This window comes from Piliocolobus tephrosceles, chromosome 12 (assembly GCF_002776525.5).
Source record: "Piliocolobus tephrosceles isolate RC106 chromosome 12, ASM277652v3, whole genome shotgun sequence".
NCBI lineage: Eukaryota > Metazoa > Chordata > Mammalia > Primates > Cercopithecidae > Piliocolobus > Piliocolobus tephrosceles.
In genome coordinates, this window is record NC_045445.1 from 46,587,848 (window position 1) to 46,606,772 (window position 18,925).

General features: G+C 44.2%; 1 protein-coding gene across 2 annotated transcripts in view; it reads right to left on the reverse strand.

Annotated features, from left to right (window-relative positions):
• Positions 1-18,710, reverse strand: part of FRMPD3 (FERM and PDZ domain containing 3) — an 87,207-nt gene extending 68,497 nt beyond the window's left edge. The window contains exons 1-3 of one of the 2 annotated variants that reach the window (XM_023203059.2): positions 18,482-18,710; positions 14,685-14,787; positions 11,662-11,707 (exon numbers count right to left, since the gene is read on the reverse strand). In XM_023203059.2, the coding sequence (XP_023058827.1) occupies positions 11,662-11,707; positions 14,685-14,787; positions 18,482-18,629 (297 nt within the window). In that variant the 5' untranslated portion in view covers positions 18,630-18,710. Of the gene's footprint in view, positions 1-11,661; positions 11,708-14,684; positions 14,789-18,481 lie in introns of those variants that run through there. The other variant, XM_023203060.2, reaches the window with a different exon arrangement.
• Positions 18,711-18,925: the final 215 nt, after the last annotated feature.

Genomic DNA, 18,925 nt, shown 5'->3' on the forward strand with positions numbered 1-18,925 from the left:
AAGGATTTTTCCACAGTTACTACACTATTGGGGAATAGAGATGTGAGAGATTTAACCCAAGTCTCCTGGCTTTCTAGTTTTGGGCTCTGCACCACTTTGTTTATCCAATTCTGTAAAAAATGCCCCAAAAATCAGCCAGGCTTGTTTTTTTTTTTTTTTTTTTTTTTAATTTCTTTTTTAGACAGAGTTTCACTCTTGTCACCCAGGCTGGAGTGCAATGGTGCAATCTCGGCTCACTGCAACCTCTACTTCCTGGGTTCAAGTGATTCTCCAGCCTTGCCTCCTGAGCAGCTGGGATTACAGGCATGTGCCACCACATCCAGCTAATTTTGTATTTTTAGTAGAGATGGGGTCTCACCATGTTGGCCAGGCTGGTCTTGAACTCCTGACCTTAGGTGATCCACCTGCCTCAGCCTCCCAAAGTGCTGAGTTTACAGGCCACCATGCCTGACCGGCTTTTAGTTCTTGAAAACTCTCCCACAATTTTAGTGGAAGCATGATTAGCAAACACCGGAAACTAAGCCTTTCCTGGGTGCCCCTTGGATTCTAGCTCACTGCTGAGCTCTGTATGGCCCAGCAATCAGGAATACAGGAGTCGTGCTGAGGGGCATCCTCATTGTCTTTGGTGGGGGTGGGGGGCATTTATTCAATCATTTGACAAATTTAGCAAGGGCCTACTACATGCCACACACTGTTCTAGGTGATGATGGATGGAGCAGTGCGTAAGACAGACAAAACTCCCTGGCCTCATGGAGTGTCCATTCCAGCAGGGATAGACAGACGATAAATATCTTTTAGGTAGCAAAGAAGGACTATGAGGAAAAATAAGGCAGGGTAAGGGACTACGCAAGAGAATGAGTGAGTTAGAGTGGGAGTAGTGAGGGTATTATATTAGCAATTTTGAAATACATAATACATTATTATTAACTATAGTCACCATGCTGTGCAATAGATCTCAAAAACTTATTCCTCCTGTCTAAGTGAGCCTTTGTATCCTTTGAACAGCATCTCCCCATTTCCTCCCAACCTTAGCCTCTAGTAATCACCATTCTATGCTCCACTTCTACGATTTTGATGTTTTTAGATTCTGCATATAAGTGAGATCATGCAGTATTTGTCTTTCTGTGTCTGGCTTATAATAATAATTATTATTATTTCACTTGGGATAATGTCCTCCAAGTTCATCCATGTTGTAGCAAATGACAGGATTTACTTCTTCTTAAAGGCTGAATAGTATTCCATTGTGTATTTATACCACATTTTCTTCATCCATTCATCTGCTGATGGTGGACACTTAGGTTGTTTCCATATCTTGGCTATGGTGAATAGTGCTGCCATGAACATGGGAATGCCAATGGCTCTTCGGCATACTAATTTCAATTCCCTTGGATATATATCCACAAGTAGAATTGTGCAGGTTATATTTTTAATTTTTTCTTTTTTTCTGAGATGGAGTCTTGCTCTGTCGCCCAGGCTAGAGTGCAGTGGTGTGATCTCGGCTCACTGCAACCTCCGCCTCCCCGGTTCAAGTGATTCCCCTGCCTCAGCCTCCTGAGTAGCTGGGATTACAGGCAGGCATCACCATGCCCAGCTAATTTTTGTATTTTTGGTAAAGATGGGGTTTCACCATGTTGGCCAGGCTGGTCTTGAACTCCTGACCTCAAGTGATCCACCCACTTCGGCCTCCCAAAATGCTGGGATACAGGTATGAGCCACGGTGCCCGGCCACTGTGGGAGGTTATTTTAGACAGGATGGTCAGGGAAGACCTAAGGATGAGACATTAAGCAGAAACTTAAGGAAGAGAGGGAGAGAGAGCCACCAGGCTATCCGGAGAAAGGCTTCTGGGCAGAAACTACAGTAAAGGCCCTGAGGTGAATTGAGGTGTATGAAGAACAGCAAGGAGGGCCAAGGTGGCTGAAGTGGCGTGATGGAGCAGGAGCAAGGTGGGAGATGCTCAGAGAGGCAGCTGGGGGCTGGGTCATGGAGGACCTTGTAAACCACGGTGAGAACTTTGGATTTCACTCCACTAGAGGGATTTGATTGAACAGAGTCTGATGTGCATTTTAAAAGGAAGCCTCTGGTTGCTGTGTGGAAAACAGAGTGTAGGAGGACAATGGCAAGAGCATGGAGACCAGTTGGGGGTAAGTACAGTATTTGTAACTGCAATAATATGGTTAAAACATGATGGAGGCTTGGGCTAGGATGGTGATGATGGAGTCGAAAAGTGAGTGAATTCTGGATATATTTTGAATACTGAGTTAGGATGCCACGTTGACTGATTGGATATGAGAGTGAGGAAAAGAGAGACTTCAACTGAAAGAATGGACTTGCCATTTACTGAGATGAAGAGGACTAGGGAGTGAATCAGGTTTGGGGCTACTTCAAACCACCACCCCTATGGGCCTTGCCATGGAGCCCGAGTCTTACAATCAGGAATTTCTTTGTGTTAAGGCCCTGAAGGTCCCTGCCAGCTGGGAATACATTAAGCTATTATCTACCATTTACACTGCAGTTGAGATTCATTTACCAGATCAGCCACAGGAGGGCAGGGCCCTAAGATACACATCAGAAACAAACGTCCTCATTGTGTCTTGGGCCCTGGTCCCAGCTGTGTTCTCCGTCAGAGCCAGCAATCTCATTCCCACAGAGGGGAGACTGCAAAAAACCACTTGTTTCACCTGAGTCCAGCAAGAACTCAGGCAGTGAGTGTCAGTCCTGGCTGCATAGTAGAAATGCTGGGAGGAGCTTTTAAAAATCCTGAAGCCCAGGGCCCACGACAGACCAGTTACATCAGAACTCCTGGGGGTGAGGTCTGAGCATCAGTATTTTTTTCAAGCTTCTGATAATTTCCAAATGCAGCCAATATTAAGAACCATTGAGCTAAAGAAACCTTAGACTTCTCATCCTGAGCCAAAGGGGCAATTTTTTGGCAGCAGACAATATAGCACAATGAAATCCAGAGCTCCATGTATCCATGTGGAGATCATTGCAAAAAGTGATTATAGTATTGATTATACATGGAGTTGATAAATGCCTCTGTGTGTTGCACAGCCTGGTGCTCCAATCCTGAGCAGGGACTACAGGCTGAGGCAGAAGCAAGAGAAAGGGGCAAGATAGATAGAAAGATCTGTAGCTATGCTCAGGCAGCTGTGTTTGATTCCATCTCCACAGTCATCCAAAGTGCCACCAAGGTGCCACAAACATGAGGCAAGTGGAATCTTTCTACCTGACAGTCACCTCTCTTCTCTGCCATCATCTGCCCTCAGATGCCTGCATGGCACAGTGTGTAGAACGAGGCATCTCTAGAGACCTGAATGGGCCATGCAGCTCAACCTTCATTTTCACATGTGAAATGGAGGCCTGGGAAGCGGATATACTTTACCCAAAGTATTGAAATAATTGAGTAGCAGAGCCGAAACCAGAACCCAGGTTTCCTGAACCTTTGCTTAGTGATTGTTCCCCCACAGCAGGCTAAAACTGGGAGTCCTTTCCTGATCTTTCATCCACTGGTTCTGGTTCTATCTTGGTATTATGTAATGGACTCAAACAAATGAAGAACCCCAACTGGTATCCTTTTATGTTTTCACCACAGTGAAAAGGATGGCATCCTTGCTATCCCTACCAAAGATGCAAGACTAGATCCTGTCCTAGTGAGTTTCTGTTTGTACCACTGAAAACCAAAGATTCAGTTAATTATAGGCACAAATCACAAAGGAGGAAATGACATTGCCAATATTTTCAGGGATTATAATCATTTCCAGGTGTCTGTTTCAGAGTTATTTTCAGCTTGTTTATACTTCATTCCTCATTGACCCTTGTCCTGTTGGTCTCTAAGATTCCATCCTATTCTCAGTCTTCAGCCTTGATGCTGGTGACTCATTCATTGCCAGCTGGTCTCTGCTAGATGTCATGGAGTCACATCTAGCCTTATGCTCAGACACAGGTGAGGCCTGCTTTGCAGTGTGATATGAGGGGCCTCTCAGAGGCCTCCCTGTCCCAAAGCATCTTCAAAGCTCAGCTGTGGGGCTTGAAGTTTGTAATATTAGGGGCACTCCTTTATATTACAATGTTGAGAATTGGAAAGGCCCTGGTCAAAATGTGAATGCGGTAGCAGGAAGGCATAATACACTTCAGGGGCCAGCAAATTACAGGCCTACATAGGCCAAATCTTGCTCACCACCTGTTTTTGTGAATAAAGCTTTACTGGAACACAGCCGTGATCTTCATTTATGTATTGCCTGTGACTGCTTTCGTGCTACCACATATGGCTTGCAAAGCGTAAAATACTAATTATATGGCCCTTCAGAGAAACAGTTTGCCAACTTCTGCACTAATTCATAACCATGCACTAACCAGCTGTTTTTAAAACTTGCCTGATGATAAGAATCACTGAGGAGTGCTTGTTAAAGTACAGATGCCTAGGCTCATACCAGATTTTAAAAGTTAGAATCTCTGGAAGAGTGGGGCCCAGAAATCAACATTGTTGAAGATATCTCAATCCATTAAGCATACATTAATTGAGCACCTTAAAGCTGGAATGTTTGAGCTCCTCACTGACCCTATTTTTTTCTCCAAGCAGCTGGAAATCTCATTTTGCAACAGGCATCCTTTCTGGCTAAAATGAATTTTGGCCTGAAACATGGGACTAGAATTGCTAAGTACATCTGGGGCCACTGCAAGCCCCGTGAAGCAACTGTGAAGCCAGCAGCTTGGTGGAATAAGGAATAGAAGAGAGTCTGCCTTTCCCTCAGTGCAGAATTCAGCAGCTGGTTATTTTTTGACAATTTTTAAAATTTGGTGTCTGTATTAGTACAGATGTCAGGGTTGTGATCACTTAGATCTTGACCAAAGTCAGGTATAGGGCCAAATATTTTAGAGCAAGATAGGGCCCCGCTTTGGCCCTTCTGGCTCACTGCCTTTGACACCTGAGCCTACTTACAATCAATTACTATAGCAACCACTGTGGGAGCCTAGGACAATGGAGGGCCATCCTGGTTTCACCAGATCACTACTAAGGGAACCAGGGGGCCTTCCTTCCCACACTCAAGACTGCCTGGACATGAACATATCCTCTGCCTGACTTCCAAAGCCCGCCATAAACTACACCTGACTCTTTAACCACCTCTCCAAGATCACCTTTTGCTGCACTTGGTGGTTCTACCCACAGCTCCCTGCACACACCTGGCTTGCTATCACTCCTGGACCCACCTCACGCTGTTTCCTCCCTGTCCCCATCCTCCAGGGTCTACAGTGTCCTTTTGAGCAGCTAAATGCCATCACTTTACAGTTTAGTTCAAACTCTACCTTTATCCTGAATCCTTCCCCAACTCCTCAATTCCCCTTCTTGGATTTCCTGTAGTACTCCTGTTAATCCACACTGCCATCACTCATATCCCCAACCAGGCTGTATAAGCAGAGATGCCATTTTATGTTAATATGTCTCCCCCTAGCACCAAGCACATAGTAGACATGCCATAAAATATATTAGATGATTGCTAAAATTAATAATGAATTAGTTCATTAATTCAGCATATATGGTTGGAGTATCTACCATCTGACAAACACTATATGTCAGGAAGCTCTGTAGAAAACCAGTTTCTCTGAGGTGGTTCCCATTATTTTGGCTTTCTTTTTCTAGGCAGGTGGCTCCAAGCAGAGGGGATTCCAGTTCTTTAAGTACAGGCTGTTTTCAGAACCAGAAAACTAGGGTTTCATTTGAAACAGATTGTCTGTGCTTGCTTTATCAGGGTCATTCTTGGTCATAATCCAGTACTTTATCTGTTTAAAAATATTTACTGATTACCTACTGTGTGCCAAGGTCTAAGGGTTTCAAGATTAATAAATATCCAGTCAGTCATGAGGACTAGTTGGTAATTCAAAGATTAAGGAACACCCTTAAATACACAGAAGCTTATTAAGTGGCTATCTATGCAGTATGGTTTGAGGGGACCTGGGAAAGAACTCCTGTGACCCCTCTCCCCAGTTGTCTGCCATGCTATGAGTCACTCTTACAAGGAAAATGTCATCTGAGAGAGACTCCATATCAGAATCATTTAGTGAGCCTTTTCAAAAGACCAATACCAGGGTCTCATCTCCAGAGCTTCTAATTCAATGAGTCAGGGCAAGAGCCCAAGTATCAATATTTTTATGTTTTCTTGTTTTTTCTGTCTCTGCTGCTCGAATGAATCAGAACTGAGTATTAATAGTTTTCAGAGCTTCTCAGATGGTTCTAATGGATAAACAGGGTCAAGAACCATTACCAGGCCAGGTGTGGTGGCTCACGCCTGTAATCCCAGTACTATGGGAGGCCAAGGCGGGCGGATTACTTGAGGTCAGGAGTTCGAGACCAGCCTGGCTAACATGGTGAAATATTGTCTCTACTAAAAATGCAAAAATTAGCCAGTGTAGTGGCACATACCTGTAATTCCAGCTACTCTAGTGGCTGAGGCAGGAGAATCACTTGAACCCAGGAGGTAGAGGTTGCAGTGAGCTGAGATGGCACCACTGCACTCCAGGCTGGGTGACAGAGTGAGACTCTATAAAAAAAAAAAAAAATACCAGCCACAGTATGTAGGAGTAGGTATTAGGCCATTATCCGCCACAGAATGTAGGAGTTATTAATAGAAAGAGACTTGCAGATTGTCTGGTCCAGTGTCTTTAAAAAAAAAAAAAAAAAAAAATATATATATATATATAGATTCCTAGGCCACATCCTGGACCTATTAGGAGGCTGTCTTCTGGAAGTAGTGGTAATCAAACGTTAACATGACAAGAGTTCTGTAATAGGTAGCAGTATCCTCGCACCCATGAGATGCTAAGTGCCTGCTGTGAACACAGTATTATTTTCTGTGATGTAGGGGGTATTACATTAAACACATATTGGGAGTCTTCAAGAAGCTTTCAGTACAGCTAAAGAGAGAATATCTGTCAGTGGAGACTTGTTGAGGTAGTTACGTTCTATAACATTTCCATGAACACTGAATTAGTGAATACTGAACTCCTGCTCCAATATTTCACATAAATTATGGTGTTAAATTTTAAAAACAACTCATCCTAGTAGCTTCTATGTTCTTTATTTTACAAAGAGAAAATGAAGCTCAAAAATGTTAAGTGACTTGCCTGAGGCCACTCCACTCACAGGTGCCAGAGTCAAGACTCAGACGCTGTCCAACTGGCCCCAGAACTGCAGTTTGTTTCTTGCACTACACTGCACTGCCCCCTATCGTCTCCATCCTCTGATTACCTCTGTATGAGAACTGACACAAGAAGGCAGAGCATCACCTTGTCAGACCTCGGCTGGGAACGTGTGCATTGGGTAAATCAAAATTTTCACACTCTGCACATGTCTGCAAATGACCAGGAAAGTGCCATGAGTATTGATTTTGGGGATTATAAATAAATTTTTGGGAGTAGGCAAGTGGGCAAATAGGGAATCTGCAAATAATGAGGATCGACTGTACATGTACGTAAGCCTGACATTCAATTGGGATGCACTGGGATGGCCATACCAGTTGTAAAATATGGAGAGATTCTTTCACACTGATTGGTAAGCAGGCATTGCCCTAAGCTTCCTGAATGCCACCTGACCTCTCCCCCTGGACCTCCTTACAAACGTAGATCAACTATAGGGTTAACATCTGGCACAATTAAGAGGACTTCAAGACTCTGCTCCAGTGCTATTACTGGCTCATATTTTGACTGGATTGACTTCTACTGTACAGGTCATTAAATGTTTTGACAATTAGCCCTGTGTGTATGTACTCATCCACTTCTATGCTCCCAGGGTTAGAGAGCACAAGGCTGACAACTAGAATATAAGCTCTGTGAGGGCAGGGACCATGTTTGTCTTGTGCACTGCTATATTCCCAGCCTAGAAGAATGTCCAGAATAGTAGGTGTTTAATAAATGCTTGATGAGTGAATGAACAGATTAGGGAAATGCTCATTGAGGTTAGTCAGGCAAAGCTGTTTGGAGAACACGAGTATCGAACAAGGTCTTAAAAGAAACAGACATGTATTAGAAGAGATGTGGAATAGTACAAGGACAAAAGTCCCCAGGGCAGTAAGACCTAAGAAGGAAATGTACCTAAGAAGGAGAAGGAAATCAGCCTGGCCTCAGCAAAGGGGCCATGGATTGGGACCTGCAGAGTGAGCAGAACAGGGGGTAAGAAAATGTTGGAGGCACTGGGATGGGAAAGTTGAGATAGAGATTGGGGTGAATGTTATGCCCTTTATTCTGCACCTAAGTTTGGACACTTGAGTTTTGTTTAGGTTGCTTTGATGGTTGGAAACTGGGTTTCCTTCATTCCTTCAACCAATATTTATTGGCACCTACTCTGTGCCAGGTGCTGGGGATACAGCCGTAACAAAACACAGTCTCTACCCTCATGGAGCTGACATTCTAATGAGGGACAGAGATGATAAACATGTAAATATAATATCTCATGGGAATGTAAAATGGCGCAGCCACTTTGAAAAACAGTCTGGCAGTTTTTTAATAGGCTATATATACACTTACTATTTGACCCAGCAATCATACTCTTGGGCATTTATCTCACAGAAATGAAAACTTATGCCCATAAAAATCCTGTACATAAATATTATAGCAGCTTTATTTGTAGTAGCCCCAAGCTGGAAACAACCCAGATACCCTTCAATGGGTACATGATTAAACAAACTGGTACATCCACACCATGGAATACCGTGGGGGTACTACTCAGCAATAAAACAGAACAAAATATTGATACATGCAACAAGTTGGATGAATCTCGAGGACATTTTGCTAAGTGAAGAAAACCAATCCCCAAAGGTTACATATTATATAATTATATTTGTATTTTTTTTATTTGTTTTTTAGAGAAGCGGTCTCGCTCTATTGCCCAGGCTGGAGTACACTGGTGCTATCATAGCTCAAAGCAGTCTCCAATACCTGGGCTCAAGCAATCCTCCTGCCTCAGTCTCTCAAGTAGCTGGGACTACAGGTGTGCACTACAACATCTGGCTAAATTAAAAAGAAAATTTTTAGAGATAAGGTCTCATTCTATGTTGTTCAGGCTGATCTCAAATTCCTTAGTTCAAGTGATCCTCCCACCTCAGCCTCCTAAGTAGCTGGAATTCCAGACAGGAGCCACAATGCTTTGCTTCCATTTATATAATATTTTTGAAATGATAAAATTAGGGAAATGTAAAGTCGTTGACAGGGATTCGGTGTAGGGGGTGAAGTGAGTGTGGTTATAAAAGGACAACATGAGGAATCCTTTTGGTGACAGACTTGTCCAGTGACTTTTTAAGTTTTAAATTTTTGTGAGTACATAGTAGGTATATCTATTTCTAGGGTACATAAGATACTTTGTCACAGGCATGCAATGTATAATAACAATATTATGGTAAATGGGGTATCTTGACTGTGTTGGTGGATACATAACCCCACATGTGATAAATTCATATTGAACCATATACATATGTTGTATCATTGTTGATTTCCTGGTTTTGCTATTGCACATAGTTTTTTTTTTTGTTTTTTGTTTTTTTTTTTTTAGATGGAGTCTCGCTCTGTCACCCAGGCTGGAGTGCAATGGTGCAATCTCAGCTCACTGCAACCTCTGCCTCCCGGGTTCAAACAATTCTCATGCCTTAGCCTACTGAGTAGCTGAGACTACAGGTGCGCTCCACCACGCCAGGCTAATTTTTTTGTGTTTTGTGTAGGGATGGGATTTCACCATGTTGGCCAGGCTGGTCTCGAACTCCTGGCCTCAAGTGATCAACCTGCCTCGGCCTCCCAAAGTGCTGGGATTATAGGTGTGAACTGCTGCACCCAGCCTACTGCACATAGTTATACAAGATATAACCACTGGGAGAAACAGGGTAAAACAGGGTAACAGGTACATGGTATACCTCTACTATCATTGCAACTTCTTGTGATCTATAATTATTTCAAAAGAAAAGTTTAAAAATATAATATTCCAGCTCTGAAGGAAAATTAGCAGTATCAGAAGATAGTGACAGGTAGATGCTATTTTAGAAAGGATACTCAGGGAAGGCTTCTGCAAGAAGGTGAAATTTGAGAAGACCTGACTAACAAAGTAAACCCACACTGGGTCTCTGATCAGAGTAGTACATTCTAACCACACATCAAGCACGTTTTAGTGGGAGAACTGGTGGTCATTTTCAAGACAGGAGATTGGGAGGTTGGGACTGACTGCCTACTGCCCAGGAGGCAACTGCACACATGCAGCAAAGTGGTGGGGAGGGGACTATTGGTAACAACAATGGAGTGATGGGGCTTGCCTGCCCAGAGACAAGAGAACTGGAACTGAGAAAGGCCTATCTGCCTGGGAGCATTGTGTGTACATATGTGAGAGAGCACATGAGTGTGTGTATATGTGAGTAGTGTGTGTATGTATATGTATGGGTATGAGCGGGTGAGTGTATGTGTGTGAGTGTACGTGCGAGGATACATGTGAGTCATTTTGTATGAGGTTGTGAATGAATGAGTGAGTGTATTGTGTGTATCTGTCAGTGTGTATATGTGTGTGAGTGTATGAGTGTGTTAGTGAAGTTCACACTGATGCAGAAGAGGTCTGGGAGCTGGGGGCCATGGGGAGAGGCAGTTAGTTTGAACCAAGATCGATTTCAATCCTGCTCTTGCCTGGTGAGCCCATGCTGTGCACCTGTGTTCCATCCCTCGCTGTGTCATCTCTCTACGGAAAATCTTGCCCCATCCCTCAAGGTCCAGCTCAGGTGCAGCCTCCTCCTTGCAGCCTTCCCTAATTTCACGTCCCCCACCCCCAACAGATGTGACCTCTCCTGTGGCTATACATTGAGGGTACAGCATCCACGCTGGGGTGCAGAGGACTGTTGGGGACATGAATAAGGGGACAGGTGGGCTGGAGGTAGAGTGAGGGCTCTGAATTTTGCACATGGAAGTTGTGTACCTGGGTTTGTGCATTTAAGCTAAGAATGCTATAAGGATATAACCAATAATGGACACAACTTTCTAAATCCAACTCTTGAGGAGAGGGGACTAGAAATTTTTACTTTTAATAAGTAGTCCTGGCAACTATTATGATCAGGTATGTTTAGGCAACACTGTTCTACTTTAAATCTCTCAATGTACAGATGATGAAACAGGTCCAGAATGGGGAACTGACTCATCCAAGGTCACAAAGCCAGTTAAGTGATTGTACCAGGACAAAGATGAATCTGTTTGTCCAAGTGTACCCCCCAGCAACTTTATATTAAATTATATCACATATGGTGCTGTGTCTCATACATTGTAGGTAACTTATATGAATAAGATTGGCACCTATCATCATCCAGGACTTTATGAGAGTTCACATTGGACAGATACATTTTAATGGAGTACAGCCAAAAAGAAGTCGAAACTGTATTCGGAATTGAGGCAGTGGGCAGCTTAAGTGGGTAAAGCAGAAGGCACAGGACAGAACACAGCACAGCACAGCACAGCCCTTCAAAATCCTCAGCTTTGGACATGAGCAGAGACATGCTGTTCAGAAGGTATTCTTTAAGTTCACTCCTAAATCCTTGGCTCATATGTTGGTTGTAGTCTCTGAACCCCCAACCCCATCACTGTTGCTTTCCAATATGGAAATGTCATCTCTTCTCAGTCAGGAGGAAGGGATGGCAAAGAGGCTCACTCACCTGATGAGTGTGCAGAACTGTAAGAACGATGAATTCCTTAGCGCTCCTACAGAGAAAAGAGGGAACAGGAGAGTAGTGTATCATGTACTAGGTATTCATCTAGTACAAGAAGCAACACCAGAATTTTCCCCTGGCTGCATTCAGGTATATGGATTAGGATAGAGGGCAATCTGAGTGTCTGCATGGACACTTCACCTCCAGTCATTTGTGGAGGCCGGCACAAACCATCCATATTAATTCACACAGGCATCCGAAGATGGTATAACCATTACCTCTGGGGTTGTCATTTTTTAGGTCTTCTTTTCATATTCTTTCTCACATACTCTCTGTAGAAATCTCCAAACCTTAGTAGCAATTTTATGTGTAGACTAGAAAATTCTCAAGGAAAACTGAAAGCCTGCATTACGGAATTCAAAGTCAGAGAGTCCTGGGAACCATGTACAATGATTATTGGTAATTTGGTATTTAAGTGAGAGGAGACATTCAAAGGAAAAACCCAAAGGAGGTCATTTGGTCACCATGACTCATACTCAGCAGATTTGTTTTAATTGAGGGACCAAAAAAGAGAGCCAGGGAGCAACAGATGGAAACCAAAACTCTCCAGATAGCAAATATTCAAAAGAATGAAGAATATGAAACTCTTCCGGCAAGAATTATGCCAATGATCAAACAGGCTGTGAGGTATGAAAATTCTCTCCCAGGAGTACATAATCTTTTAAAAGAACTAAAAGAAATGGAAATAGTTTGCCTTGAAGGAGCTTCCCCTCTCCTTGTTGGCCCTTTTCAAATGTTTACGTGAACAAAGTCATTTAAGAAGTAGAGTCAAGCTGCCCTTGATTCTGGATATTTGAGAAATGCCAAGGCCTGCGGCTCTAGAACTCTGAACATCTCCCACATTTGGTGAGGCAAACTACAGGGATTAATCAGCCCCAGTGTGTGGGAAGTTCCCAGAAGTAAAGAGTTGTTTTCCAGGAAAAATACTAAAGAAAATACTTTGTCTTGAACAGGGGAGGGGCATAACATAAGTTGGATTATGTGACTCGTCTCCTCCAGCCCCTTGCCATGTCTCCCCATTTCATTTAGAACAAAGCCACAGTCCCTATGGTGGCTTCAAAGGTTCTCCATTATCTGGACTTATTTTCTATAACTCTCCTCTTTCCTTACCAACTCCAGTCCTACTGGCTTCTCCCCTGTTCCACAATCGTGCCAAACACACTCTTGGCCTTAGGGCCTCTGCACTGGCTGTTCTCTCTTCAACACCTTCTCCTCCCTCAAGTCTTTCTTCAAATGTCACCTTCTCAATGAGGTCAACATAGGCCCTACTGTTTAGTTACATTTTGCACCCCTGTGCCCAGCACTCCTGATCCTCTTTACCTAGATCTACTTTCTATTCTTAATAACGTTTATCAGCTTCTAATACGTTGTAGAACTACTTATAATCTTTTCTGCTTATGATGTGTTTCCTTTCACTAAAATGTAAACTCCAGTGAGCCAGGGATCTTTGTCTGTCTTATTCATTGCTATATCTTCAGTGTGTGGAACAGCGCCTGGTGCATCAAGGACAATAATAAATACTGGTTGGTTGATTGATTGAATGAATGAATAACCCACTGGCTCCCAAGGTTATCAAGAGTGTGCTCTGCTTTAATGCTGAAAGAGCTCTGGAACCCCTCACGAAATCAGCCTAACTTGTTTTGGAGTGCAAAGATATCTACTGAAAGCAAAGCAGTGACTTCTGAGGGACCAGGCTGAAAAAACCCCAACATGCCCTAATAGGATAGAAAGAACTCACCTCCTATTGGTGTGGTAGCAGAGGGTGGAGAGTGGAAGGTGGGGAAAGGCAATACACAACTGAACTTGGAGAAGAGTCAAATAAATGGTCATTAGGGATCAGACACATTTCACGGTGTTGAGCTGGTGGAAGCATGCCAAAGAAGCCAAGAAGTGCTCTGGACTTCAGGAGGGAACATTCCAAAGCCCTTCAGAGCTAGTTAGAGGGTGCTGTTCCATACACAGATTGCTATGTCTGCCTTTGAAGGCAAGGGAAGAGCTCTGGGACCAGGTGGGCTTTTGGGAGCCTGGAAAGATGAGTGGGATGAAAACACTCTGAACCAGGAGGAGTTGAAGGAGATGGAGGCAGAAATGAAGTCAGACTTTGCAAGGGGGAGAGAGAGAGGAGGAGGAGAGGGAGAGAGAAAGAGAGAGGGAGAGAGAAAAGGAGAGAGAGAGAAAGAGTGAGCATGTACATGGTTCCATTTGGAGTAAGATAGCCAAGCTCCCCCAAACTGAGGTTAGTCCATGCAATTTGGAGCCTTTACCTCTTATTCTCTAATTCCTTTTTAACAAATGTATGCCAGGGTGTGTGCATGTGGTGTGGATGTGGGGTAGGAGAGTGTGTATGGGGTGTGTGTGTGTGTGTGTGTAATGTGTGTAGGGGTAAGGGATAGGTAAAGACAATGTGATTACTCTCCATTTATAAACAGTGGTGATCCCACAACGTTCCTTTTGTCATCAGCTTCCATCTGGGGAGGGCATTTAGGGGCCACAAACACTATGCACAGTATCCACATTGGGAGGTTCTCTTCCTCAACCCACTGGCCACGGATTCTAATTTTTTTTCTGGAGTGGGGGAGTTGGTCAATGTCTTGATTGCACTGTGCATATCTAGGATGTTGTTTTAATGGCTTGATTCTCATCTGTCACTTGGTATGTCCCACTGGACAAAAAAAAAGGGGCTGGGGTGAAGAGATTCGTCGGGTGGAGGGAGGTAGGGGTGAGACTCCAGCAGGGAGTTCTTTGCATCTGTTCACATCATTGGAGATGCTAAGCCAGTGTGTATGAAGGCTCCTGCTGACCCTGAATAGCCGGCCCCTGAAGTTCTGGGTTAGCCAGGAGCCCTGTATAGGGCTTCTCTGCCTGGAAGGATTCTGCTCTCAGAGCAAGGGGGGATAGTGGTAGCCCCATGTCACCGGTGAGTCAGGGGTGGGGATACTGATCAGCTCCTGCCAAGACGCCCCTGTTACCTGATAAGTTCTATGAGCCTCTCCCTCGGGGCTTCACTCACGTCTTCCTCATTAATAGCCACAATCTGGTCACCAGCCAGGAGCTTGTTCTCAGAGGGGCCTCCTGCAAAGGAGAGGAGAGAGATGTGACGACTTAGGGTTACTGCTGGTAAAGTCCAGGTCTGGGCAAGTCCTCTGTGCCTGTAGGAGCTGAAGCGGGTGCTGAGGCCTGGAGATGGTGCAGGCTTAGCTGTGGTGGTGTAAGGGTTGCTATTCGAGCTCTCTCCTACTGTTGCTGCTGCTGCTGCTGCCTATAAGCAGATAGAGGGCAGAGGAATGAAGACAGAGAATGGAGTCGGCCTCCTTTAGTTCCATGCCAAGAAAGACATGCTCTGGACTTCAGGAACAAACATTCCAAAGTCCTCCAGAGCTAGTGAGAGGGTGCTGTTCCAAGCACAGAATGCTAAGTCTGCTTTTGAAGGCAAGGGAGGTGCTTTAGAACCAGGGGGGCTTTTCGGAGCCCCGGAAAGACAAGTGGGGTAAAAACACTTTAGCTGGGCATGGTTTGGTAGCAAAAGGTCCCAGACTTAGATGAGGTCAATAAACATTTTACTGGCTTACTTCTTAACGAGGAACACAGACTTCCATTTCATAGGCGGGACTTGCTTAGGTACAAGGAATGACTTCCAGACTACTGGAGGTGGTCAGGCGACAGGAGGAGGAAGGATCTTCTTACTTGAATATTATTCATACTTACTGGTCTGTAAGGACTTAAGCATTCACTTGTCTGAACACAGAGGAAAAAAACCTAAAGGGTTATTTTTTTTCAACACTGAGAAATGCCACTGTCCAATAAATGAGGGGAACAAAATACATACCCTTGTGCAGTTGGATATTTGTTTCCTCTCCCTCCCATTTCTTTTCTTTCTTTATTTTTTCTTTTCTTTTTATTTTTTTGAGGTGGAGTCTTACTCTGTCGCCCAGGCTGGAGTGTAGTGGCATGATCTCGGCTCACTGCAACCTGCACCTCCCAGGTTCAACAGATTCTCCCACCTCAGCCTCCTGAGTAGCTGGGATGACAGGTACACTCCACCACACCCAGCTAATGTTTGTATTTTTAGTAGAGATGGAACATCTCCATGTTGCCCAGAGTGGTCTTGAACTCCTGACCTGAGGTGATCCACCTACTTCAGCCTCCAAAAGGGCTGGGATTACAGACGTGAGCTACTGTGCCTGGCTCTCCTTCCCATTTCTACTGCAAGGTTAAGAAAGCAGACATATCTGAGGGCTGTACCTTCTTGGTTGGGGCAAAGGGTGAGGGTAGACGGGTACCACAAGGCTATGCTGCCTCTGATGTTTAGCAAAGATCTTCTTGGAGAAAAGCTTCTCAGAGACTTGGGGAGAATGAGAAGTCAGATCCAGCCTGACTCAAATTTGAAAGAAATGTTCAGTGACATGACCCACTATCAAACCAGCCTTGACTCTTGTTTGAGTCCACCTTGAAGGGCCAGATCCCAACTTCTCCCTCTCTCTCCAAAGAAGGGGGCTGCCCAAATTCCAAAAACATGAACATACACAACAAATACATCACTTGAGCACAGCTCAATGGCTCTGGAGTGTAGAGCCTATGTGCTGAGGATGGCTGCGCCAGCACAGGCAGCAGGATTCATTGCTCGAGCAGCAATTGCCCTAAACACACTAAGCCAAGTCTCCTGACAGTGCACTGGCTTCAGGAGCAGAGTGTGGTGGTGAAGAGAACACTCTTTACAGCCAGACAGACCTGGACTCTTATTCCGAATCTGCAGTTTACTGGTTGTGTGACCTTGGGCAAGACATTTAATCTCTCTGAGTCTCTCTTACTTCATCTATAAAATGGGAAAATAACAGTACATATGCATCACAGAAATGTTGGGAGGATGAATGAGATGATAAATATACAGCACTTAAAATAGCTGATTGATGTTGCTAAGACTTGGATAAATGGTAGTTATTATCATCCAAGGGACAATTCCTTTAACTCATTTCATTCCTTCTATCTACTTCTGCCAAAAATGCCAGTCTCTTAAGTGGAGGCCACTCTATCTATCTTCTTCTTCCTTTCCCTCCCCTCCCTTTCTTCCATCTAACAGAAGAGGTCCTCAAGGAACTCAACCTCCTTTATGGGCCTTGGCCCTTTGATGGCACTGGTAACATCAGTCTGCTACTGCTTTCACAAATGGTTTGTTGGCTTGATCAACCATAATTGCTCTTCTGTAGAATACTTTTTTTTTTGTCTTTATTATGGCCTCAAATAAAGAACCAAATAAGTCCTGTGCGTTCAGGAGCCACCTGGACCAGAAGCAGCACTACAGATCAGTCTTTTATGGGGCTTTTATAGGGCTATGCATGCCAGCCCCATGGCTTTTTGTGGTTCGTGCCTGGGGCTTTTCTTCTTTTCACCCCTCCAACTCCTTCTTCATTGTTATACCTTTGGCAGCTGAACCCCTCTAGGCCTGGGGGCTTCCTTCAGCTGTGCAAATTCTGTGTCATTTGAAGTTAAAGTAGGGGCTCCTGGTGGTCTATTACTGAGTGTTAGCTGATCCCTCTTTCCCAGGATAAATTTGATTTCTGATCAGAGATTCAAAACCTTTTTGCCAAACTGCATGACTGACTCCAGAGCCTCAGGTCAGCCACGGACTCCTGTACCAAATTGTTGTTGCGTGTGTGTGTGTGTGTGTTTTCCCCCCTCTGTGCCCTCTAGTTGAAGAGAGAGCTTACAAAAATCTTTTTCTTTTCCTTGGAGGATTGCAAAATTCATCAAATTTCTGCAAGACCAGTTTGTACTCTGGCTGCTCCTCTTGACTGAGCGAGAAACTGTTGTAAACATCTAAAGCCTCAGGCCCAGCAAGTCAGGAATAAAGCTCCATTCCGTCTGTTTTTTTTTGTCAATGCCTAGCACATTCAAAACAAAACAGTACTTCAGTCTTTTCCCATTTCATTCATGATAGCAGGGCTTCATAGCTTAGGTGGGGCTTTGCTTGTTCCATCCCACATGGCCCCTTTCACGACCTACTTCCCCTGCATGGCATCAAACAGGCCCAGGTGCAAACCCTGTCTCTGCTGCTTTACAGCTAAGTGACACTGGACAAGTCATTTCTCTTTCATTATGCCTCAGTTTCCTCGTTTGCAAAATGGGAATGATATTACTTATTTACCTTGCAGGGGTGGCTGTGAGAATTAAACAAGATGATGTAAAGCACACAGTAGATGCTTAATCAATGGTAGATGTTTGTTACTGCCACTCAAGCATTCAGAGATTTCATTATCCTCTCCTCTCCTATCCCACCTGTGGTCTATATCTTCATTCTGGTCTTCAATGGCTGACCTATTTCATGAGTATGTACATGTCTCCACAACCTGATGGTTAGGTTCTTGAAAACAGGAACTGTGTCTTGTACTTCCCTACAACATTGCTGGGCTTAGAGTAGGCAATCCATAAATACTTGTTGAATTAAATAGAATAGGCACATCTTTTTTTGCAAGACATTATGGCTCTTTTATGAATGTTCTATGCAAAGGGAATCTTTATTAAGACCCAGATGCTGTTAAACAATCAAGTGTAGCCTTTTTCTAGGGCCCCAAACAACCTCAATGGTTGTGTCTATCAGTCTTAAAAGGCCAGCTCCCTCACACAGTTATTGGTTGGCAAGTCTTCAACCATTCTTCATGAGTTCTTCAGCAACACAGTCAGAATGCTTGGAAGCTCTGCTTTTTGGGAAGACATGTGGGTGTTGGGAGACAGGAGTCAGGGCTAGGGGGATACTCTGAGGGACACCTACCTGGCCTCACAGATCGAACCACCACAGGCCTCTCACTGCCAGCCACGAAGCCAAAGCCATATATAGGGTCTCGATGAACGGTCACTTGTCGCAGTATCTCTGCTGGCAGCTGCTCACATTCCATATCATTTGCGCTCTCTTCCTGCATCACATGACTGGGGAAAAGGGAAGATGGGAGCAAAACAAGATGCACAGGGAACTAAGCCTCAGAATCAGCAGGGAGAGAGGCTGGTTAGGGTTCTGGCCCTGGCACCCAGGAGTTTACAGCTTAGCTTCCTACATCCTCTGGAGCCAACAGAGATGATGACTACCTCATATTTCAGATTGGAGAAAGAGAAGCCTAGAAAGTAGAAGCTACTGTCTTCAGGGCTAGAGCCAATAGAAGAAACTGATGTCATGAGCCTGAAATTAGAGTCAGACCCTTCCTCTCAGATATTGGAACTC